The following is a 21,407-nucleotide window of genomic DNA, read 5'->3' as shown; positions in this document are numbered from 1 at the left end:
TTTAGTAATTAATAATTAACTAAATAATATATATAGCAAAAAGCTTTATATATATAAAATATATAACTAACTTAGTTCTATAAATCTAGAATTTTAAAATAGTTTAATATATAATAATTATAAAATTATTAATTATTAAAAATTGCTTTTTTCTATTTTTACTTTTAATATAACTTTATTAATATAAAATATTAAACTATTTTTAAATTCTAAAATTATAAAAAATACTTTTTTTTATATTTTTTATATATAAAGTTTTTATATAGCTTTACTATATAATTAGTTATTAAATAAATAAAAATTAGATTTTTAGCTTTTTTACTAGTAAAAAGTGGTTCATCGGCTGCCGCGGTTCATCGGCTGTCCCACCTCGGTACCAACCACCCCGCCACGCCCCCCGGGCCCGCTAATCTGTAGTTATTAGGTACCATTTGCAGGCTAGTTATTTAGCTATAGTAGCACAACCTCGGTACGTGAATGCACGATCTTCAAATGAAGAAAATAGTAAGAAAGAATGTGAGACTCGACTAGGGTTTTCAAGCAATAGTAATAATAATTTGGTATACAGCACAACGCCGTGTGACGTCCTCCAACACTCTAATCCAAACCGAAATGCAACTTTTCCTAACCACCCAAATCATCAAGCAGCCGCCCAAGCAAGACCACCCGTTCCTCGTCATTGTAACCACGCTGGTTGAAAAACTCTTCAAACTTCTCCTACATGTTTTCAAAGTCTAGTCCCCAGTCCTCGTCGCCGCCACCGCTGATATCCATGTTCATGTCCATATCCATGTCCATGTTCATGCCGCCCATGTCTCCTAGGTCCAGGTCGGGCAGGTTACTCAGATCTGCGCCCAGGTCATCGGCACCGGTATCAGGGCCGATGCCCATGCTGGACAGGTCCAAGCCGTCGGCGCCTGCAAGCTCATCCATACTGCGCTGCAGCGCCTTGTTGTCCATGTTGGAGATGTCGTCTACGCTGCTGGCGGCGGCGGCATCGTCGATGGCCTTGTTGATGTCGTCGGATATGGTCTGCGATTGCATGTCGGCAATATGGACGCTGGGGAGGTTTATGGCGGGGGCTTGGAGGCCGACTTCCCCAATCGACGCGAGTTGCGCTTCCACGCGCCGGTGTAGACGGACGATTGTCTCTGCAGTCGAGGGGTCGGTCGCGACGAGGCTCGCCGCACCGTCGAACTCGTGCTTTAGCATCTCGCGCAGGTTGGCTCGTGTACGTGGTGTTGGTGGTGCGGGTATGGGGCTTCCAACCCAGTCTACGGATATGGGGCTGTCTCTGATGGTGGGAGCGCAGATAATTGATACGCCAATGTCGAGGGCGGCGGCACCATTGCCGGCGTCAGTTTGGGCTTTGACCTCGTCGACGACAGCGCGTAGAGTTTTGTACGTGCCGAGCATGTTCAACGAAGCATAGATTTGTCGATGCGTATAGCTAGGCGGGTTGGGCTGTATTGCTGAGGTAGAAGCCCACTGTGCCAACTGCTGCACCGTGTTTCGCAACGATGTACTCAACGTGCTGTTTGGCGCGTTCGTCCATTGTTCAACCTCTTTTAGTGTTGAGTATACAGAACGTTCATAGTGCGGGTATCTCTTGATCACTTGCAAAAGAGGCACAACGCTGGTACGACTCGGGTCACGCCGTTGCAGCGTGCGAAAGCAGTCTTCTAGACGGCTGGATACCATGGTCAGGATAGCCGAGTGCATAGCATGCGCGTCTCCGGATGAGGGGGGTGATACCACCACATTGAATATCTTCATAACCGCGTCAAGGTCGATGTGCGTTTGCTCGACTGCGTAAGATGCCATCCAGTTCAAGCCGCCGATCAAAGACGGCAAAAGGAATGTCTCTCCAAGATCTAGGCTAAGTCAGTAAGTGTACAACCTTCCGCTGCGTAGTAAGATGCCTACATTCCAGGCCGCTTTTGACCGTTTCGTATGACAAGATTCCGGTGGAACAGGCCAACACAATCTGTCGGAAGAGCGTCGGGACTATGAGATAGAAATCCTGCGGGCGACATGAGGCAAACACTTCGTTGCTGAGGCCTTCCTTATCGGCATCGAACAGGCCCTTGAGCCAATTGCCCATGTGCTTATCCTGCTCTGCCGTGAATTCACTCGGTAGCATGCTGCGATGACCCTTCGCAATGAGCTGGGCCACAAATGAATCATAGGGAATGCCGATGTCGTGGTATGTGAGATCGTAACGATATACAAAGGCCATGACGAGGACGAGGACCGCTGCAAACTCATCATACACGGGCTGATACTCGCCTGAACTGGTCAGCTACTCGTCGCGCTATATTGGATGAAAACGTACCCTGATCGCTGTCATAGTGCCAGCCATCCAGAAATCGGCACAGTGGTTCAAGAATGCTGGCTGGTGATGTGAACTGAAGCATAACGTCCATCGATTGTGGCTTCTTGAACACGAGGCAAGATATCTGCTTCAAATACATGGTCATCTGAGTCTCGCAGAGATGTGAGATGAACTACAGGCACGTTAGCAAGCTTGCTATGGCTTTAGACCGAGTTCATACCTCTGCCACAGCACCAACGATGGCACCAGCGTTCCCGTCCAGGTTTTCCAGCTCATCGATGTACAGGCTCACTTTGTCGAAGTTACTTTTACATTGGTCCAGCAGCTGTTTCCTCTCGTACTTCGTTTCAGGTGGACCTTGCATCGGCGTCTCTCCGAGCAGTCTTTCGACTGTACCAGCCTGCATAAGCCCGTGCAGAGCACAGGCGTTGAGGAAATCTTGTCTCACATCAGACAGCGAGTTGTTGTTACCCATCATGTCATCGAAGCCTTGAGAAAAAGCCGGAAAGGCATTTGGGTCCACATGGCCAAGCGCTTGCGTGATGCAGATCTCTGGTGTCATCGGAAATATGGATGCAGCAATCTGCGTCAGAAGAATGGGTACTTTGTTGATGAGGAATGACTTGAAGCAAAACATCTTTTGAGTAGGTTCACTCCGGTACATGGCATTAGCGAGGATATCGAAAGCAGCGGTAATCAGGTCTGTGGCCATGTTTTGGGGCTCAAGCTATGAGGGTCAGCAGAGCGTGGGATCCATAGAGCTATGATTTACCTTGTATCTTGAATGTAAGTAGTTTATAATTGTAAAATCATCCGTAAGGGGTCGTGCAACGAGCTAAATCAGAGAGTCAGCGTGAACCTCGTAGGTATCGTTATTACATACCAAGGAGTTTACGAATACATAGAGTCCAGCTCTAGTGTTCAGATGCGGGAGGTCCATGACTGCATCAAGTTGAAGAGCGGCAACCTCGAGGCCGGTATTCTCACTCGATTCGCCATGGACAGTAGAAATCTTTTCGTAAAAGTCGTGTTGTTTCTGCGATAATTCTAGCCGATTGGCGAGCTGCAACGACGTTTGAGATCCAACCGAGTTGTGGGATAGAAAAGGGATGAACGAAGAGAACGACTGGGTAAACTTCTTCCTGATATCTAGACCACTGTAAGTCGGAATTCTTCTGAAAATCGACCATAATCTGCGAAAAGGAAGTTCGAGCCTACCTTTGCCCTTGGGGTGGTCCAAGATTTGGAGCATCTTCTGATTCTCGACTATGCCCACCAGAAGCATACCGAGGGCCTCCCGGACGTTGATTGACTGTTGCTGGGGTTGCTGGATTCCAGTCATGGCTTGAATCATGGTGTCGCTCGTATGTGACGTGACCATTGCCTGCATCCATCTTGTGACCACCATGAGCGTTCGTATCCCCTCGTAATTGGTGAGCGGGCGGGCGTCTGTGACGAAAGCATGCTGAAGGCGAAGAAAGACGATCTCATCCAGATTTGGCGGATTGGTTAGCGGGACATGCTTCGCGGCATTGTCAGCGCCTGTCTTGGGGAGACGATCCTTTGAGGACTGGAATGCGGCGGTTAGAACGTCCGCGGCATCGATTTTTTTGCAGGCCAGCATTTTCTCAAGATAGACGACTACACGCGGATCGATACTGATGGGCCTTGCATAGCGCGGCCGGAGTAGCAGAGATGCAAGCTTGTCGCCTGGTATTGGGTACTGTGCGTATAATTCAGCAACTAGGTCGGCGAACAGATCAGCCTGGATCCGGTGTGCAATGCATGCATCCAGGAGAACGTTCCATTCTTTGGCGATGGACTCCATTACTCCATTAGCAATGCCCAAAGGACCCGCAACGCCTCGTGGTTGGCCGAGAGCTGAAATGATATTGAAGAGTGATGGGTTGGCGAGAGATGAGGCTGTCGCTGATCACTGACCGGGGCTTGGCAGGGCGCCAATGAGGTTAGCACGGCCACAGTGGCTGCCCAGATGGCAGGTGTAACCGAGGGTGATTGGAAGGGGCAGCGCGTTTGGGTAAGAGTGGTCGCCAACTTTGATCTCTGCATGCAGCTTGTGACACTTTAAGTAATTCTCGTAAGTAGGCTCCTTTTTCGGTCATGCTCCGTGGTACCATTGATGAGGTTGGGGTTAGACTTCGTGCTTTGTTGGGCACAGTTGAACTATGGGTGTGGGTGGGTCAAGTACATTGCTTTTCCGGCAAACCTCCCCCATGCATCACCATTGGCAGTTTGCAAGTCTTGACTTGATTACATATCCGAAAATTAGTTTCATATCATAGTTGTACAGGAATAATCAACCGCTATGCAGCCCTAGTAAACCGTGAATGCCTATCGCTAACCCCAACCCACGCGATCCCTGCGAATGCTGTGCACGCGTCTGCGCGACTCGGAGCGCTTAGGATCACATGAGCGATATAGAACGCCATACTCGATCGAATCCCAACCTCAAGACCCAGACCGACGGGGGTCAAGTATCCGATCTTCGACGTCTGGCGCCCGAGGACCCACCATCCAATCCTCCATAGCCAGCCACTGACTCCAAGTCTTCTCGGCGCCCTCGATTTCAGCAAGCTGTACTTCTTGCAGCGGCTTCAGGAAGGGGACTGTCTCGTGGGGGGACATGTCGTACTGGCACTTGACCTTTCCCCACCCACCGCTCTTGGCCGAGAAGAGGTAGTTGCGCCGCTCGCATTCGTGCATTGGGCCCACGCCCTTGCTCCAGTCCTCTCCGAAGAAGCCATGCATGATGCCCGAGCTGTCCATTCCCGTGACGACTAAGCGGCGAATGTACGGTATTAGCGACACCCAGGCGGGTGCAGGCTGACCCCGTGAATTGGTAACAGGTCCTTGTCGTGGCCAGGGCATGTTGTAGGCAGCAGGACCGGATGAATGTGGGAGGGGACCTGACGAGCTCATGAGAGGGTTGTGCGACCATTGGAAAGGCAGGCTGATGTTGATAAGAGCACAGACCGCCTGCACACCGTTGTCATGTTGGGCATGGTCGAGGAAGAAGCGTTGACAACTCTGGTAGGCCGGGTGCCATTCGAAGATGTCGAAGGCTGGCGTTGAAGCGTTTTGGATAGCTGGTGGTGATCCTGACGATGTGCTTGCGCCGCCTGTAAATGTGCCTCCTCTTGATGGAAATGTGGGATACCCCGCAGGAAAATTGGTGGTGAAGCCGGGCAAGCTCGCCATGGTGAGAACAGAGCGCCAGGACTACTGCAGGGCCAAAACTTGTCAGCGAGTGCTGGTTGGTTGGCGGCAAGAAACAACACCACCACCACCAGTAATGCCGTTGGCGACTCACCAAGCTGGGTGCAACGGCTAATAAAATAGATGGACCAGCGCCGCCGTGCTTTTGTTGGTTTTTCGTGCGTGTTTGAAATTGAAGGAGGGCAGGTTTCCAGGGTCCAGGTCGGTACCGGTAATAGTAGCGAGGGGACTGCGGAGGGTGGTGAGGCGTCGATGGAGTCAATGACGACAGCAAACCAAGTGAAGTGGACGAGGCAGGTCAGTGCAGCTATATTTTCGCAGAGAGATGAAGAGAAAAGCTCCTTATGACTGGGCGCTATAGGATGATTTATACAAAGCGGCCAGTCCTAGAGTTGATTAAGACTTCTCTCTTTTGCACGGGGGGTGGCTTCGGTCGACGCCGCCGTTAAACACCCGTAGTTTATTGAAGCCTTTGCAATAATCCTAGCGGGGGATCAAGACAAGTCGAGAGCCATGGCTCGGCTCCAGTGACGCTGTCACGCCTGTCTAGGATTCAAGGACGCTGCGCCTGGCCGCGCCAATGGGCTCCTTTGCAATTTGACCTGGGCGGAAGTGCCTGAGGTGTGGCGTTACAGGGTTGTAGATCGCGCATGTATGCAGAACACAGGTGAAGGGTGAACGCGATCGGCATATCACGTCGTCGACGTCGACGACGATGCGCGATTGTCGTTGGTCGCTGGCTGTGCGCCTCAGCTGCGCGCTGCCCTCCTTTTCCGTTTCCTTGCTAGGCCTGCTGCGACGACGAGGGAGAGACGCACGACCACCCATACAGTTACCGGAGCTGCCGAGCGGTGAGATTCTAGACTCGACGACTCGGCCCAACCCGCTCACACACCACAGAGCCTCCGCTAGTAAATAGTCGCGGAATGGGGCCCAGGGAGGCCGACTGACAGGCGTCTCGTCAACTGCCTCGACGCGCGAAACCCGTCCAGTGCGGCAGAGGAACCATTGGGGCGGCTGTCGGCCGACGGTTGTGTTCCATGATGGTGTTGTTGGTGGTAGTAGTAGTAGTAGTAGTAGTAGTGGTGGTGGTGGTACCCTCGAGTCGTCCCATGCATCATCATCTGTACCCGGACTACGGCCTTAATTGCGGCCAAAGAAGAACATCTTGTCGCCGTGTCGCCGAAGTCGAAGAGTCTCAGGAAGCTACACAATTGTATTTGCATTTCCATGGTACCACACAAGCGCGCGTGCCTTTGCCAGTCGTCGGAGCGCGACGTGGACGGAGTAGCCCGCACTACCGCCTACAGTAGTACCTCGAGCTCCATAGCACTACCACCACTACCACCATCCATAGCTCATAGCTTTGCGACGTCATAGACTGCTCCGCCTCGTCCGACCTCCACCGCACAACGCGTATCCATCACGACACTACCATCCCACAGCCATACGTACTTGTTGACTGCTGGAGGGGCACAGCTGGTTAGTAATCCGAATCTGAATCATGTCCGGCCGTACCCAAGGCGTTTGCCGAGCATGTCCATCTGCATGCCACCACATTCTGTCACTATCGTGGCTGACCTCCCGCAGCATCGTAAATCCCAATCGGTACATGCACGACACTGCTCAGGGCGTCTGAAAATGTCCACATCTACCTTGTCGTTGGCTTCGCGGACAAAGGTCGGTGCATCGCCGTCACACAACATGGCCGCCCACATGAAATAACCCTTGCAGCTTGCCAATGGCTTGTCCATACCGACCATCCATCTCGGCGTCTATCTGACTTCTGGCAACGAGACGTCCCAGGCGGTACGATATGCGCTAGAGGTATGCTTTTCCTGTTCCTGACGCCTAGTGTCTTATTACTCACGTCGGCAGGCCGGATACCGAGCGTAGGTCTCCCCCCACCGCTTGCTTGCCAGCTGTGTAGAACCATTGACAAATGGTGTGCATGCAACAGGGTCGACTCAGCTCAGATGTACCATAACGAAAAGGAGTCTGGCAAGGCGGTTCTAGACTTCCTCGCCAGTGAGGACAACACGCAGTCTCTCAGGCGCGAGGATATCCACTTCACTTCGAAGCTGGCATCGAACACAGCATATGACACGGCCCGCAAGGCCATCAAGCAATCGGTCAAGGAGTGCGGCCTGGGTTACATTGACCTCTTCCTCCTGCACTCGCCATATGGCGGCAAGAAAGCGCGACTGGACAGCTGGAGAGCGGTCGAGGACGCCATCCAAGACGGCGAGGTCAAGATTGGCGGTGTATCCAACTACGGCGTCAAGCATGCAAGTAGTCCCATTCCAATTTCTGGTTTGCTCGACCTTGTCTCAACTGGTACACTTGACAAGCTACATTGAGCCAGTATGGGAATGGTCCTGGAAGTGTTCTTCCGGGCTCCCGGCTAGTGAGCACAGAACGAGGTCCCCCTGACTGGAACAAGGCATTGCAGGATCTCGCACTAGGCTTTGAGAGCTGCACGTCACTACATTGGGACACTGGACTAACCATGAAGCAGCTGCAAGAGCTCCTAGACTCGCGACCGCGGACTCCCCCAGCGGTGAATCAGATCGAAATCCATCCGTTCAATACCAGGTTTGACATCACTTCCTTTTGCCAGAAACATGACATTGTGGTCGAGGCGTACGCGCCGCTCGTCCGGGCCATGCGCATGAAGCATCCAACCATTGTCTCGCTGTCCAAGAAATACGCATGCACGCCCGGGCAGTTGTTGGTCCGCTGGAGCCTGCAACACGGCTTCGTGCCGTTGCCCAAGAGCGTCAAGAAGGAGCGCATCGTCGAGAACTCGCAGATTGGGGGGTTCGAGATTGAGGAGGCTGACATGAAGACGATGGACGGATTGGACGAGTATCTAGTCACAGGTGAGTGCCTCCCAACGTCTTGTTCCAGGTGTGAAGATGCGATGAGCGACGTCGGCGATGGCGATGGCACGGCTCATTACGCTGGCGAGTCTAGTTTTGCGCTGACTGGGCTTCCTCTCTCCAGATTGGGATCCTACCGACTGCCCGTGAGGGTGGAGGACGAGAAAAGCGCGTGGGGGTGGAGCGAGGCTGGCAGAGGGTGGGAGATGGATGTGATGTGACCATCCGAGGGAGTGGTTTGCAGCAGGATACAATTGGGTAGCATGAGCAGTAGCGGTAGTCGCAGTATTGTAGTGGTAGCAAAGGGAATTTACGGCATCTCCGCTGCAGACGAGTGGTGGTGTTTGCGTGCATGTGCCCGCCCGAGGCCCTACAGTTAGCTACTGGCCCCTGCGGCCTCGCTCGCAGAAACCCCGGCACCGCCCGCCCACCCAGCGAGCGACGTAAAAGCCGCGCCCGTCCGACGTCGGCCAGCGTTTGCGCTCCCCATGGAATGGAATGACCCTCTTGAATTACACTTCCGCTCCTACTAGGCCTCCAAACTGGCCGGAGCCCGCCAGGCTCACGTGCTCGCGCGGGCAGACGCCTACCCCCCGCGATACTCAGCCCAGGCGCCCAATTGGCCGGATTCCTTATCAGTAGAAAAGTGTACACGATCGCTTTGGCTCAACATGGCGCGCACCACACCCAATTGACCACTGAGAGCGTCCCGTACGAGGACAATCACTCCGGCCCGTGACGTTTTCGATTCGTCTTTACATTATGCCTACCACCTACTATTTCCATTTCACCCCGCCAGCTGCAAACGAGCCTCTAGCCTAGCTGCTGCCGAGGCCTACGTCTATATATACAGCCCTCTGCTCTTGCTTTTCTTCCTCCTTCTCCCATCTTACCAACTCCTCCTTTCTGCTTCTACTATTGCTCTGGCAACTTCTTGAAGACTTTCCATACCCATACCCATATATACCCCAAGGAACACAGTTAATTCACACAATGTCCGAGCCTGAGTTTGAGCAAGCCAGGAAGGGTATGTACTCGATCAATTGCCTACCACTCCTGCTACCCTACTAACTCCTCAAAAACAGAGCTCGTCTCCACCCTCGAGTCCTCCTCCCTCTTCCAGAAGAACCCCGAGTACAAAAAGGCCCTCGAGGTCGTCTCCGTCCCCGAGCGAATCATCCAGTTCCGCGTCGTCTGGGAGGACGACAAGGGCGAGTGCCAGGTGAACAAAGGCTACCGCGTGCAGTTCAACTCTGCTCTCGGCCCCTACAAGGGCGGTCTTCGCCTCCACCCCACTGTCAACCTGTCTATCCTCAAGTTCCTCGGCTTCGAGCAGATCTTCAAGAATGCCCTCACTGGCCGTAAGTAACACTCGCGTGGCTATACCGAGAGTCGGGTGCTAACGTGGTTACACAGTCAACATGGGCGGCGGCAAGGGTGGATGCGACTTTGACCCCAAGGGCAAGACCAACAACGAGATCCGCCGGTTCTGCGTTGCCTTCATGAGGGAGCTCAGCAAACACATCGGTAAGTATTTCCCTTTGCGCCGCCTTCACAGAGCCTCAGTGGGGCATGCACCTCTCAACGGCCGCGCCCTACGCCCCGACAGCAGACCAACAGGATCGAGCGGGCCTATCTGGTCTTCTCGTCCGGTCTAGTCGGGAAATGTGCCGGACGCGCCCAATTATAATTTCGAAATTCCATATGCGAACATTTTACTTACGTAAATTGACAGGTGCTGACACGGACGTACCTGCGGGCGACATCGGCGTCGGTGGCCGCGAGATTGGTTACATGTTCGGCGCGTACCGAGCCCACCGCAACCGATGGGAGGGTGTCCTAACTGGAAAGGGAGGATCATGGGGAGGCAGCTTGATCCGTCCCGAGGCCACTGGCTACGGTCTCGTCTACTATGTTGAACACATGATCAACTACGCTTCAGGCGGAAAAGAGTCGTTCGCCGGAAAGAGGGTTGCCATTTCTGGCTCCGGAAACGTCGCCCAGTACGCTGCGCTCAAGGTCATTGAGCTCGGCGCAACCGTCGTCTCCCTCAGCGACAGCAAGGGTGCCTTGATCGCCACCGACGACAAGGGCTTCACGCCTGAGATCATCAACCAGATTGCCGCCCTCAAGTTGGACCGCAAGCCTCTTACTGCCCTCGAGAACCACAGCTTCAGGTACATTGAGGGTGCTCGTCCATGGAAGGAGGTCGGCAAGGTCGACGTTGTCCTGCCCTCCGCCACCCAGAACGAGGTTTCCGAGGAGGAGGCCAAGGTCCTCATCGAGGCTGGCGCCAAGTACATCGCCGAGGGCTCCAACATGGGCTGCACCCAGGAGGCCATTGACGTCTTCGAGGCTCACCGCCGCGAGAAGAAGAGCGAGGCCATCTGGTACGCTCCCGGCAAGGCTGCTAACGCCGGTGGTGTCGCCGTCTCTGGTCTCGAGATGGCACAGAACTCTGCGCGTCTGTCCTGGACGTCCGAGGAGGTCGACGAGAAGCTCAAGGGCATCATGAAGGACTGCTTCGAGAACTGCCTGGGCACCGCAAAGGAGTACTTCACCCCGGCCGAGGGCGAGTTCCCGTCGCTCGTCGGTGGTGCCAACGTGGCTGGCTTCCGCAAGGTCGCTGCTGCCATGCTGGACCAGGGTGATTGGTGGTAAAGGATACGCCGCTGAGCAGAACTTTTTGTATATGATACCTTACGATGGCTTTTACCTTTGGCATGGCGTTGGCGTGGATGCAAGCCCGCATCCTTTGTAAATAGATACTTTGATGAATACAACGATTACGATCAACTGCTTCTCTACCATGCTCGTACATATTTTACAGAATGCGGACCAGTTGACGAAGTACATGCTATAAAAGATGGGGCAATATTTTCAGTCCTGAGAGTTCTACAGGTTCTACACGGCTCAGGACTCACACACTCTCACTCTCAGCCCCCGCAACCCAATTTCAAATATTAGTAACTACAGTGCTGAAGAAAACACCACTTAATCATACCACACGAACATCACCCACCTTACCCATGTACCACAGCCTAAACTTCACAAGAGGGGAAAATGCATCTCCTCATCTCGCGTAACGTTGACCCCTCCATCGTGCCTGCCCCGCACCCATTCCCAAACAACGCCCCCACCACCGCCAGAACTTCACAGGCAACAAGAAAAAACTGCAAAAGGCAAGGCAAGAGAAGAACAAATTGAAACTTGAAGATGAACACACCATGCAATTTCAAAAGGGAAAATAAACTGCCTACGTAGAAGTAGTCAATCGTGCCCCAACATACATTATCCCCCGCGCGTCGCGTGAGATTATTTATTATTCATTAGCTAGCAATACACAGCACAGCACAGCACAGCGTAGTACAGCATACGCGCACGCGCAGAGATGGACAGAGGAAGATTGATAATGACCACACAATCACAGTCACATCGCCCGCCCGCGCCCACGTAGTCCCTCTCGCCTCGCGCACAGTGGTACACATCAAGTACAGCAATCGAGTAATAATCACCTCCCTCCCCCGGGCCAATTCACACCGGGCGTGGGCGTGGGTGTGGCTTGGCGATTTCGTTTCGATGTCGGAGAGCGAGGGGTCGGTCGGGGGAAATCGGGTCGGGTTATATCGGCGAGAGTGGGTGAGTGGGGAGATCTGGCCGGCCGGTGTAGGAGATTGATCGGTGATTAGATTGGGTTTGTGATCGGGGATTTGATTTCTTGATTGATTGATTGACTTGGTGGGTTGGCTGATTGCCGGTTGATCGATGGCGGAGGTGGGGTGGATTGGTAAGGGGGCGATGAAGGCTAGGTGGACTTTTTTTTGGGTGGGGTTGCGTTGAGTTGAGTTGCCTACTCAAGATTTGGTATGCAATACAGTGTCTAGGTGTTGCAGAGCCTCACATATGAGTTGTGCATGGTGGCTGTCAAGGTACACTCTACACTGCCTAGATACCGCAGTAATAATCCAGGAATAGGATATAGCTAGTCACCAACCTCAGTCATCAATCCTCACCCCCAAGCACATTCGTCCACTCCTTCAACAACTCATCCACCTCATCGAGATCCTCACTAGCTCCTTCCACCGACACCTCGGCTTCAACTTCATCATCATCTTCATCATCATCTTCGTCCCAATCTTCCACACTGGGGTACGACGGCCTTCCGGAGCCGCTATTGCTGCTGACCTTGTGCTTGTAGCGCGCGCGGTCCACGTCGGATTCTGGCGTTTCAGTATGCAATTGAGGTATGCCTACGCCGGAACCAAACGAATCTCCACAAGGTATGTATGTAGCAGAAGACAACGGTAGGTCGATTCGGTCTGTTGGGGGTGGTGGCGGGGGTAAGCGTGCATACGGAAGCGACGACATGTGCGATGCCACTGCACTGCGGCGTCTAGAGGAATTGGAACGTCCAAGTAACCGTAGTGGAGCAGCTGGTCCAATACTATCCGATGGCGCGTCGGGGTAGCTGATTGAGTGTGCTGGACCCCAGCTTACAGGAGGTGATTCTATCTTGTTCATTACAAGTGGGCGTTTGAACAGTCTGACGGCCTTGGCGACTGCGGGAGTCATATGGATGGAAGAAAGATCGGTGTTGGTAGATGCTCCGTACTCAGACCGTGCATTGAGCGATTCCCGTACCTCCCTTCGTGGAGAGTCCTCTGGACTCTTGCCTTTTGTTAGTGAGTAGTGGTAACTATAAGGACCACTGCCCCCAAAGCGTGGAGGTGGTGCATCATGGCTGCCACTATCGTAATTTGGAGGAAGAGACTTGGGGACCGGCATCTTGACGGGTGGCGCTATCTGTATTCTGCCATTACCGGCATCTTCATCTGAAGTGCTCTCTACTGCCCTTGGCACGCTTTCCCAAGGACCAGAGGAAGGTTGCCTACTGATGGCTTGTCGGACTCCTTGAGCTGAAACAGCTGGGTTGTCAGTCTTGTCCTGAACACCATCGAGCAGTGCTGCCCACTCGCTGACTTTTTCAATGTCATCTGGCATATTTCTGACTGTAGCATCGATATCCACTTCCGCCTTGTGTGTGTGTTTGGTTGGCATCGCGTAGGGATCGAATAGGTCAAGCTCAGACTTGGGTCGCTCGATGTCGCCGACATGGTGGAACTTCCTCTGCCGAGATTCACGAGCGGCAAGAGTATTGCGGGCTCGTTTCAGGGCAATGTCGTCGTCTGGGAGAGGTTTGGAGCTTCCAACCGCCTCTTCCTTGTGCACCGATTGAGCGCCCTCGCTCGTGCCAGCCGTTTCAACTATCCTGTATGGAGCGTATGGTTGGTGAGATATGGGAAAAACGGGAGCGTTATGTGTCTCGGATGGCCTAGGGCGAACTGAAGCAAAAGATGGCCGAACGTCTTCGGTATCAGTGAAAACGACCGCCTTCCTAACCTTGTTTCGGGCCCTCCTGTTAGTTTCGAAGACTGGTTTCGATAGCTCGACAGGTACATGCGATGGAAACTTGAGGTTTGTCGGATATTTTGGCGTCTCAGGTCCTTGATCGTCATTCAGGTCGAGCGCCATATCTAAATCCTCTAGGACTAACTCATCCTTGCTGTTCGTTTGGTCAACTGGCTCCTTGACACTAGGTAAGGATGCCTTATTTTGGGCGTCAGAAGATTGACGTTCAATCTCAGAAGCTACCAAAACTGGCTTGGGCTCTTCTGCCCCTCCTTTTGCATCAATACCAGCCGGTCGAGGAAGTGGTTCGTCGATGGTGCTATCGGGTAGAGGTGTGTCCGTATCAGCCGTCTGTTGTCTGCTGTCCACCCCTAAACTCCATGCCCGTGACCCTCTACGACCGGTCATTTGCTTTTTCAACCGCAGCGACCCTGCTGCACTGCTCCAAGGACGTGTAAGTCTGGTCTGATCTTCAACATCATTGTTCGTGTCGGTCCTCCTTAGACTTGAGTCGTGTCCCTCGATAGGTTTACACGTCGACAAGAACTGCATGGCGATGGTCGACCCTGGCTCGATAACGGAGCTCCAATACCTCGACAGCAGTATGTTTCCATTGGCATCCGTCAATTTAAAGCTCCTGTTATGAACGTGCTGCTTCCAACTGCTTTCATCAACATACGCCTCTTTGATGAATTTGTACATTCCCTGCCGGATATCAGTTTTATTACTAGTAAGCCGAGGGTTCACGTCTCACCTCCCATGTACTGCATACGTGGAACGGAACCGTATATTTCCTTCCTAGTGTATCCTGGAAACTGATGGGAGTCTGGCGTTCAGCGTGAGGAGACTTTGTGGCTTTGCTGTGAGCGGCTTCGAGCGCCACTTTTGCTGCCCAGCGTTCCTTCTCCTCTACTCGCGCCCTCTCTGTAGCTTCTTGTAACGCCTTACTAAAATTAGCATCCATAAGAGTATCGCTGCGAGACGAAATTTGGTTTAGCGTGCTACCCGTCATGGTCTTCTGTATTCCAATCTCTGCCTCTCTAACCTTTGCCTGAAGGGTCGTGCTAGTTAGTGAGCTGGTATCCGGGTTCTTTGCACTGCCTAGAAGAACACTATCGAGATGACCACGGGCACGAAAATAGGATCCTATGAGGCTCTGGTGATGTTCGGAATGATCGTCACCAGCGACTTGACTGGTAAGAGCTTGCTGCAGCGTCTCGATATCTTCCAATAAGCTCCGAATATGCTGGACGCACTTCCCGAGGGTATCCGGCGTTATCGTCGAGCCGATGGCTGAAGCAGCGATGGTAAGAGCGTCGGTAGACATAGGGTCGTCATTGTCCTTCTCTGACTCTTGGTCATTGTCAGTGATAGTACTACCATCGCTGACACTGAAATTCCGCAGTGATTCTTCGTATCTCTTCGTCGACCTCTTCTTGTTCTCGAGAAGCTCCCTGATGTCCTCACGCTGCTTCGCTTCAGCCTCGCGGTCGAGTTTCTTCGATGCGACTTGATGTGCGTGCGTGAGGACTTGCATCAAGAGTTGCAACGTGCTCTTGAGTTTGTCAATATGGTTGCGCAACAGTTCGATTTTGGTGTCCCGGAAAGGCAACATCAGCCTTCCCAATGTGTTCTTCTTGCTTTTTTTGAGGGTCGCATCTATATCGGCGAAAACAGTAGAGCACTCCTTCATCGTCTCATTCGCTGTCTTGACGGCATTCTTGGATATCAGATTTGACGTTTCATCTTGCTTGAATACATTGCCCAACTCTTCAACCACGAAACTCGTCAACTCGATCTCTTTGGCAATGTCCTTGATTCTTCTATCGGCGGTCGCAACGCCGTCGACATATTGATAGAGCGTCTGAGACAGCTTCAGCCCTGCACCGGCCACCTGTATCACACTCGCAATGAGGCCAATAGGCTCGGCCATGGAGGAGTCACAAAATGTTACAAATCTTGGTCCATAGTCAAACGATACTGATGGGTGACAGACGAGAGGTTATTGCTCGTGTGAGAAATTCATTGGGGCGCAAAAGTCCTCCTCCGCCGTCGGCCTAAATCGGGCGAGGCGCAGGGCTGAGCTGAGCTGACATGCAATCATCATGCGGGCCATGCTACGGACCGATTGATTTGATATCCCAATTACTGTGCACCAGAGCTTATATCGAGCGGCAGAGCTTGAATGCTTGATCGTGTGTCGGACAAACATGATGGTCGGAATGTGGGTAGGTTGAGGCTACGTTGAAAGAGGAAAGGTGCATACGAGAAACTTGACACCTGCAACCCCTGACTCTGCTACGCCATCGAGCATCAACACCCCCTGCACACCAGCGCTTCTAGACTTCACTGGTTCATTAGCCTAGACGCCACAGGTATACGTACGCCACACACTGCGCTATGAGGTCATTGAGCGGGCAGAAGGCAGAGGCGCCAGAGGAGGCCTGCTTCTGCTCGATACACACCCCATTCACACAGCAATTGTCGCATTCTTGATTTCTGTCGAGATTCCACAAAAGCCCCGAGAAACGTCAATCCTACGCATATTTCGAGCGCGCTGAACACAGTCTTCTCGATGGACGACAGCTTCAGGCAACCCGCGAAGCTACAGAAACGCAAGAGTCGGGAGCGACAAGAACTTGCAATGTCAGGTGGGCTAAACGGCCAAGCAGCAAACTCATCGCAGCCGATGGCGCCTTCCGAGAACATGTCAGCGGCAGAAAAGGAGAAGCGATCGAAATGGCGCATGTCCAACCCATTCCATACAAAAGAGAAAGACAAGTCCAAGGACAAAGACCGAAAAGACGTGGTCTCGGAGTCGAACACAGACTCGGCTTACGGTACTAGCAGCGAGCCCAGTACCAGTGCGAATCCTAGCTTTGCAAGCAATGCCCGCCCCATCTCTGGCGAACAGTGGCACCCGCCGCCGCCCAAAAACGAAGCACCTGCAACCTATAACAACCCACCGACTGGGCATACGCATGACACCCTTGCACCACCTCAACAAACACTTCACAGTCGCGCCAGCCAGGAGAGCGTGGGTAGAGAGACATATCGAGATGCTGGAACAGGCAACATTGTTACAGTCACAACTACCACCACAACAACGACTACAACTACAACTGGCCCAGGAGGGTCCGTCACCGTAGAACAACCAGCTGGAGGTAAAGGTTCAGGTAGCATTACCAACACTTCTGGTCCGAGCCCACCATCTCCAGCGCCTGCGACGCCTGCCACTTACCAACAGCCAGGTCCTGGGCATACAACTCATTACCCCGTCCCTGAAAGCCTAACGCCGCCAGTACCTACAAACTACCAGCAAGGTGGTCCAATTCATTCTCCTCAAATCTCAAGGCTGGAAGACTCGTCTTCTCCCGCCATACCAAGCAAGAGTAACATACGGAACAGGATGGAGTTGGACTCTGTCTCTCCTGCAATTCAGCGACCCAATCCCATGGATGATCCAATCAGCCCCGTTACGCCTGGTAGCCCCACGCGCGCAAATTTCTCCTATCCTGCCCGGCAACCCCCACAAGGAGTTCCTCGGCAGATCCCAGTTCAGCAATTGCCGCAACAGCAGCAGCAGCCGGCTGTGCCCCCAATACCTGCAAACCTCCAGCCTGGCGTAGGATACAACGACCCTGGCCATCCCCAGCCGTTCAGGGCAGGCCATGATATGCAGAAGCAATCTACTATGGCCAACCTCAGAGCAGCTGCGTCGGGGATCCATGTAAGCCCCCTTCAATCCACACTAATAATAGAGAATATGTACTAACTTTTTCTGAACAGGGAGCTGGAGAAGCCCTTCGCGGTACCTTCAATGACACATTCGATCGCCGCAACCCTGCCGCACACGCTAAGAATCAGGAGGTCATCGAAGCCGGTCGCCGCGAGATTGAAGCCTCACGCCTTGCACAACAACAGCGACAGCGACAAGCTGCGTCGAATGCACCTCCGCAAGGAGCCCCGCAAGCGCAAGCGCAAGCGCAAGGAGCCCCACAAGGGCTGCCGCCAGGATTTCCGCCAGGGCCAGGTCAGGAACCTGTGAAAACAGCGTATACTGGTCCGTCTGTGTCTGGCTCACAAATTGAAGGAAGGAGTGCATATGGAGGCAGGTTGGGCAACATCATGAAGAAGATGAAAGAAGGTCCTACGCCTGCTGCGAATCGCGATGGGACGGTGGGAAATACAAGGGAATATTGATTAAATTATGTCAGCGTATGAGCTATGAGTATACGTAATAAACCTTGTTTTGCACATTTTAGTTTCGCTTGATCTTATCTGTCGTATGTGACGTAGCCACGGAACGTATGTTGGTTTGGTGTAGAAATCTAGAGCAGAGTAGTGGATGGAATATGCGGTGGACTATGCTCTTGACCAAGTCCAAAAGGCGACCAAACTTCAATTGCTTCAATGACACAAAACTCACACTGCTACACGCAATACCAGAGCAAGATGCGAAGCAATTTGCCAATGCACACAATCAAACACAGAAGCAGATAATAATAGTAATAATAATCATTCATTACACGCACTACTAAACGCTCAGAGATCGTAGGGTATCGTCGATCGTATCGTACACTCCAGCCAGCGCAAAACCACGCTGTCAGACTAACAAAGGGAAAATGCCATTTATACAATCATGTCCGGTCTGCGTCCACGTCTCTTAGACGCGGCGAGCATTGCGGCCATCAGTGCCGTGCATGCGGCGGGTTCCAGCAGCCTTCAATCCAGGCCTCCTGGTAAGGCTTCCCCTCAACTTCATCAGCGCGCCGCTGACCTTGTCGCCAACGGTGGCATGGCGCTTATGGTGGTGGACTCCACCGGCAGCAGTACCGTGGTGAGCACCCGAGGTGCGGGTAGTCCTCGTGGTGGTGGTTGTAGTGGTTGTCGTAGCGGGAGTACGACGAGCTGTAGTGCGCTTGGGGCCTAGGAGTCGGGTCTTGAGGCTAGGACGAGCGGTGGTGCGGGTTGCCCGTGTAGCACGGGGAGCAGTAGTGTGGTGGGCACGAGTAGTGCGGGGAGCGGAGCGGCGCATAAGAGGCATGATGGATGGTTGATTTGGTGGTAGTTGTTGTTATTGATGTTGATGAAAGTGTTTGTGGTAGTAAGAAGCTACTTAAGAGTTGCTTGTGATTGAATGATGTTTGATGGTGTGTTGATGGACTCCAATACGTGCAATGCATCCAACTCTTATACCATGAGAATAGGTAGTTTCGGACCTACCCAGCCTACGGTGCCAACCTCTCAAAGCAAGTTCTCTACACTTTGTTCCCCGTAGAGCACAAGATCGGCTGTGCTGGGACACGGGCTACGTCATGCAGGGGACCCAGCGACTCGTGGCGTATGACGTCCCACTCTCTCGCTTAGGGTTTAATGTGGCTTATTCTATTTCAACCAGGGATTCTAGCCTGTTATCAGCTCTACTATGATGAGCGCTTACTGGGGTCTTTGGATCGGGACGTTGGGCCGTGATAGCGCAGGGCTGATGCGGTCATAGCGTGGGTCCAGAATCAGGGTCCACAACGTGCTTGGCTACGTCATACCCCCGAATAGCTTCACAACACCGTCGCAGGATTGAGAGGATTGAGATTCCTGGGGTAGGAAATGAGATGATCTCGAGCCAGTTTCCCGGACGTGCCCGAAGGAAGGTCTAGATCACTTTATCGCATACTGACTGAGTGATTGAGTGACGTTTGCCGAGCGTGCAACCGAGGGCATTGGTGGTCATGAATGTTCCGTCTCTCCTACACACAGTCTCTCCCCAGAATCCGTCTCACTTCCCAGATTTCATCGCTCACTCAGCTGGATTGCGTGCGAACGATACCACGGTCGGTCATATGACCATGCGAAACGGTTTGAAGCCACAGTCGGTGCGCATAGGGCTGAAACGGGCCGGGGCCTGCACGTTGGACTTGATGAACACAAGAGCAAGACAATGTCAATCGCCTTCAGTAACTATGTTTTTTGGAACAGGATTTGCTTTCACTCTTACATTTACCTTCATCATTGAACAGTGTGTGTCCCTGAGCAGCAGCTCCACCTTAACAGCGTTAGCTTTTTGTGGTGACTGCTGTGTGATGTCACTCGAAATTATGGACTTCAATGAAAGTTCCCCCTCGAGCACCACCACCAACCCATACAATCATCAAGTCAATTGTCACTAAAAACATCGAAATCGTCTCTCTAACTGATAATCTACATTAAAATACCTCAATTTCCACAATGTCGTCTAACAAGGGCGTGTTCGAGCAGGGTATGTTTCACGTCTAGCCCGAGTCGACAGTGTCGCTAACTCTCAATTTCAGGATTTCAGCCCGAAGTGCAGCATCAAGAAGTGCCTGGCCTCCATTCCAAACTCGACCCACAACCAGAAATCGACCACCTTCCCACACCCGATGGCGGTCGCGAACTATACAAGGCTGCGGGCAAGCTGAAGGGCAAGAAAGCCATCATCACAGGCGGAGACTCCGGTATTGGTCGCTCAATCGCAGTACTCTACGCTATGGAGGGCGCCGACAGCTTCATTGCATATCTTCCCCAAGAAGAAGAAGATGCCAAGGAGACGGTCAAGTTGGTCGAGGCCAAAGGCCAGAAGTGCTACACGTACGCGACTGACCTGACGGACCGGGCAAACTGCAAAAAGGTCATTGAAGAGGCATTGAAGCAGATGGGAGGCATCGATATCCTAGTAAACAACCATGCGTATCAGATGATGGTTGAGGATATCAAGGACTTGGACGAGTGAGTTCAACCCTAGCTAATGGCATCACGTAAGGGGACATGACTGACAGAATTAGGGACCAATGGGTACACACCTTCAACACCAACATCCATCCTTTCTTCTACCTTTCCAAATACGCTCTTCCGCACATGAAAAAGGGCTCAACAATCATCAACAACGCCTCTATCAACGCGTACATCGGGCGCCCTGACCTGCTCGACTACACGTCCACCAAGGGCGCCATCGTTGCCTTCACGCGCGGCCTGTCGAACCAATACGTCAGCAAGGGTATTCGCGTGAATGCTGTTGCGCCAGGCCCCGTCTGGACGCCTTTGATCCCTGCGACGATGAATGACGAGGCAATTAAGCAGTTCACTGCTCCTATCGGTCGGCCATCGCAGCCTAGTGAGATCGCGACTGTCTTCGTCTTCCTGGCAAGCAATGACAGCAGTTCGATTAGCGGTCAGACGATCCATCCCAACGGCGGTACGGTCGTTGGCGGATAAGCGCGAGCAGTATATAGAGACGAAAATAATGCATGTGCGACTTTATATCACGCTTTTATGATTGAAAATTACAGGAACTTGAAATGACTATTGTATTATTTTATTCATGCGATAAGAGTTATTCTCTATAAGGGGTATATAACCTGATCATATGTACAGGTTGCATGTATAGGCTTCTAAAGCTCTGCCTGGCGTGCGACGTCATCTATCTCCGATAAAACTCCTAGCACAGATTGAGCGCTTTAGATGATTATCGTAATCATCGGTGGCCTCACCGCCGACGTAGTAAAACAGCCAGTCGTATACATGACGAC

At 52.5% G+C, this 21,407-nt stretch overlaps 9 protein-coding genes across 9 annotated transcripts; 5 read left to right on the top strand and 4 right to left on the bottom strand.

The window, feature by feature from the left end:
* Window positions 1–717: 717 nt before the first annotated feature.
* Window positions 718–4,163, bottom strand: K460DRAFT_399730 (Med5-domain-containing protein; the record flags this gene model as incomplete). Its single annotated transcript, XM_040936254.1, has 7 exons — window positions 718–1,874; window positions 1,927–2,289; window positions 2,336–2,507; window positions 2,556–3,062; window positions 3,108–3,170; window positions 3,219–3,484; window positions 3,554–4,163. 7 exons carry the CDS (start codon window positions 4,161–4,163, stop codon window positions 718–720), a joined length of 3,138 nt encoding a protein of 1,045 aa, XP_040792178.1.
* Window positions 4,164–4,690: 527 nt separating this feature from the next.
* K460DRAFT_360479 (uncharacterized protein) lies at window positions 4,691–5,767 on the bottom strand. Its single transcript, XM_040932279.1, has 2 exons — window positions 5,667–5,767; window positions 4,691–5,578 (listed from the first exon to the last, which is right to left on the bottom strand). The coding sequence occupies exon 2, from the start codon at window positions 5,552–5,554 to the stop codon at window positions 4,805–4,807; it is 750 nt and encodes a 249-aa protein (XP_040792177.1). The 5' UTR covers window positions 5,555–5,578; window positions 5,667–5,767; the 3' UTR covers window positions 4,691–4,804.
* On the top strand, window positions 5,677–5,996 carry K460DRAFT_360478 (uncharacterized protein). The gene has a single exon (XM_040932278.1). The coding sequence runs from the start codon at window positions 5,696–5,698 to the stop codon at window positions 5,918–5,920; it is 225 nt and encodes a 74-aa protein (XP_040792176.1). The 5' UTR covers window positions 5,677–5,695; the 3' UTR covers window positions 5,921–5,996.
* A 960-nt stretch (window positions 5,997–6,956) lies between these two features.
* On the top strand, window positions 6,957–9,026 carry K460DRAFT_841 (Aldo/keto reductase). The gene is made up of 6 exons (XM_040938740.1): window positions 6,957–7,252; window positions 7,307–7,399; window positions 7,451–7,464; window positions 7,533–7,860; window positions 8,091–8,454; window positions 8,579–9,026. The coding sequence occupies exons 1-6, from the start codon at window positions 7,109–7,111 to the stop codon at window positions 8,602–8,604; spliced, it is 969 nt and encodes a 322-aa protein (XP_040792175.1). The 5' UTR covers window positions 6,957–7,108; the 3' UTR covers window positions 8,605–9,026.
* Window positions 9,027–9,447: 421 nt separating this feature from the next.
* Window positions 9,448–11,115, top strand: K460DRAFT_274288 (NADP-specific glutamate dehydrogenase; the record flags this gene model as incomplete). Its single annotated transcript, XM_040927947.1, has 4 exons — window positions 9,448–9,481; window positions 9,540–9,815; window positions 9,871–9,981; window positions 10,190–11,115. 4 exons carry the CDS (start codon window positions 9,448–9,450, stop codon window positions 11,113–11,115), a joined length of 1,347 nt encoding a protein of 448 aa, XP_040792174.1.
* Window positions 11,116–12,456: 1,341 nt separating this feature from the next.
* Window positions 12,457–15,796, bottom strand: K460DRAFT_399726 (uncharacterized protein; the record flags this gene model as incomplete). Its single annotated transcript, XM_040936253.1, has 2 exons — window positions 12,457–14,568; window positions 14,618–15,796. 2 exons carry the CDS (start codon window positions 15,794–15,796, stop codon window positions 12,457–12,459), a joined length of 3,291 nt encoding a protein of 1,096 aa, XP_040792173.1.
* Window positions 15,797–16,193: 397 nt separating this feature from the next.
* K460DRAFT_411457 (uncharacterized protein) lies at window positions 16,194–18,372 on the top strand. The gene is made up of 2 exons (XM_040937475.1): window positions 16,194–17,593; window positions 17,653–18,372. The coding sequence occupies exons 1-2, from the start codon at window positions 16,439–16,441 to the stop codon at window positions 18,064–18,066; spliced, it is 1,569 nt and encodes a 522-aa protein (XP_040792172.1). The 5' UTR covers window positions 16,194–16,438; the 3' UTR covers window positions 18,067–18,372.
* Window positions 18,373–18,390: 18 nt separating this feature from the next.
* K460DRAFT_360469 (uncharacterized protein) lies at window positions 18,391–19,101 on the bottom strand. The gene has a single exon (XM_040932277.1). The coding sequence runs from the start codon at window positions 18,908–18,910 to the stop codon at window positions 18,530–18,532; it is 381 nt and encodes a 126-aa protein (XP_040792171.1). The 5' UTR covers window positions 18,911–19,101; the 3' UTR covers window positions 18,391–18,529.
* Window positions 19,102–19,980: 879 nt separating this feature from the next.
* K460DRAFT_324051 (short-chain dehydrogenase/reductase-like protein SDR) lies at window positions 19,981–21,167 on the top strand. The gene is made up of 3 exons (XM_040930561.1): window positions 19,981–20,119; window positions 20,172–20,607; window positions 20,664–21,167. Exons 1-3 carry the CDS (start codon window positions 20,089–20,091, stop codon window positions 21,091–21,093), a joined length of 897 nt encoding a protein of 298 aa, XP_040792170.1. The 5' UTR covers window positions 19,981–20,088; the 3' UTR covers window positions 21,094–21,167.
* The last annotated feature ends 240 nt before the right edge of the window (window positions 21,168–21,407 follow it).

This window comes from Cucurbitaria berberidis, assembly GCF_010015615.1.
Source record: "Cucurbitaria berberidis CBS 394.84 unplaced genomic scaffold K460scaffold_1, whole genome shotgun sequence".
In the NCBI taxonomy this organism is placed as follows: domain Eukaryota; kingdom Fungi; phylum Ascomycota; class Dothideomycetes; order Pleosporales; family Cucurbitariaceae; genus Cucurbitaria; species Cucurbitaria berberidis.
This window is presented reverse-complemented; position numbering and strand designations above follow the sequence as displayed.

What these genes read in the sequence shown, in the direction of transcription:
- K460DRAFT_360469 (XM_040932277.1), bottom strand. Translation starts at nt 18,910, where the DNA reads ATGCCTCTTATGCGCCGCTCCGCTCCCCGCACTACTCGTGCCCACCAC.
- K460DRAFT_841 (XM_040938740.1), top strand. Translation starts at nt 7,109, where the DNA reads ATGTCCATCTGCATGCCACCACATTCTGTCACTATCGTGGCTGACCTC. An exon ending in CCAACTACGGCGTCAAGCAT is followed by an intron (nt 7,861 to 8,090) that starts GCAAGTAGTCCC and finishes ACCATGAAGCAG; the next exon opens with CTGCAAGAGCTCCTAGACTC. An exon ending in GGACGAGTATCTAGTCACAG is followed by an intron (nt 8,455 to 8,578) that starts GTGAGTGCCTCC and finishes TCCTCTCTCCAG; the next exon opens with ATTGGGATCCTACCGACTGC.
- K460DRAFT_324051 (XM_040930561.1), top strand. Translation starts at nt 20,089, where the DNA reads ATGTCGTCTAACAAGGGCGTGTTCGAGCAGG. An exon ending in CAAGGGCGTGTTCGAGCAGG is followed by an intron (nt 20,120 to 20,171) that starts GTATGTTTCACG and finishes TCTCAATTTCAG; the next exon opens with GATTTCAGCCCGAAGTGCAG. An exon ending in GATATCAAGGACTTGGACGA is followed by an intron (nt 20,608 to 20,663) that starts GTGAGTTCAACC and finishes TGACAGAATTAG; the next exon opens with GGACCAATGGGTACACACCT.
- K460DRAFT_360478 (XM_040932278.1), top strand. Translation starts at nt 5,696, where the DNA reads ATGGACCAGCGCCGCCGTGCTTTTGTTGGTTTTTCGTGCGTGTTTGAA.
- K460DRAFT_360479 (XM_040932279.1), bottom strand. Translation starts at nt 5,554, where the DNA reads ATGGCGAGCTTGCCCGGCTTCACCACCAATTTTCCTGCGGGGTATCCC.
- K460DRAFT_411457 (XM_040937475.1), top strand. Translation starts at nt 16,439, where the DNA reads ATGGACGACAGCTTCAGGCAACCCGCGAAGCTACAGAAACGCAAGAGT. An exon ending in CAGCTGCGTCGGGGATCCAT is followed by an intron (nt 17,594 to 17,652) that starts GTAAGCCCCCTT and finishes TTTTCTGAACAG; the next exon opens with GGAGCTGGAGAAGCCCTTCG.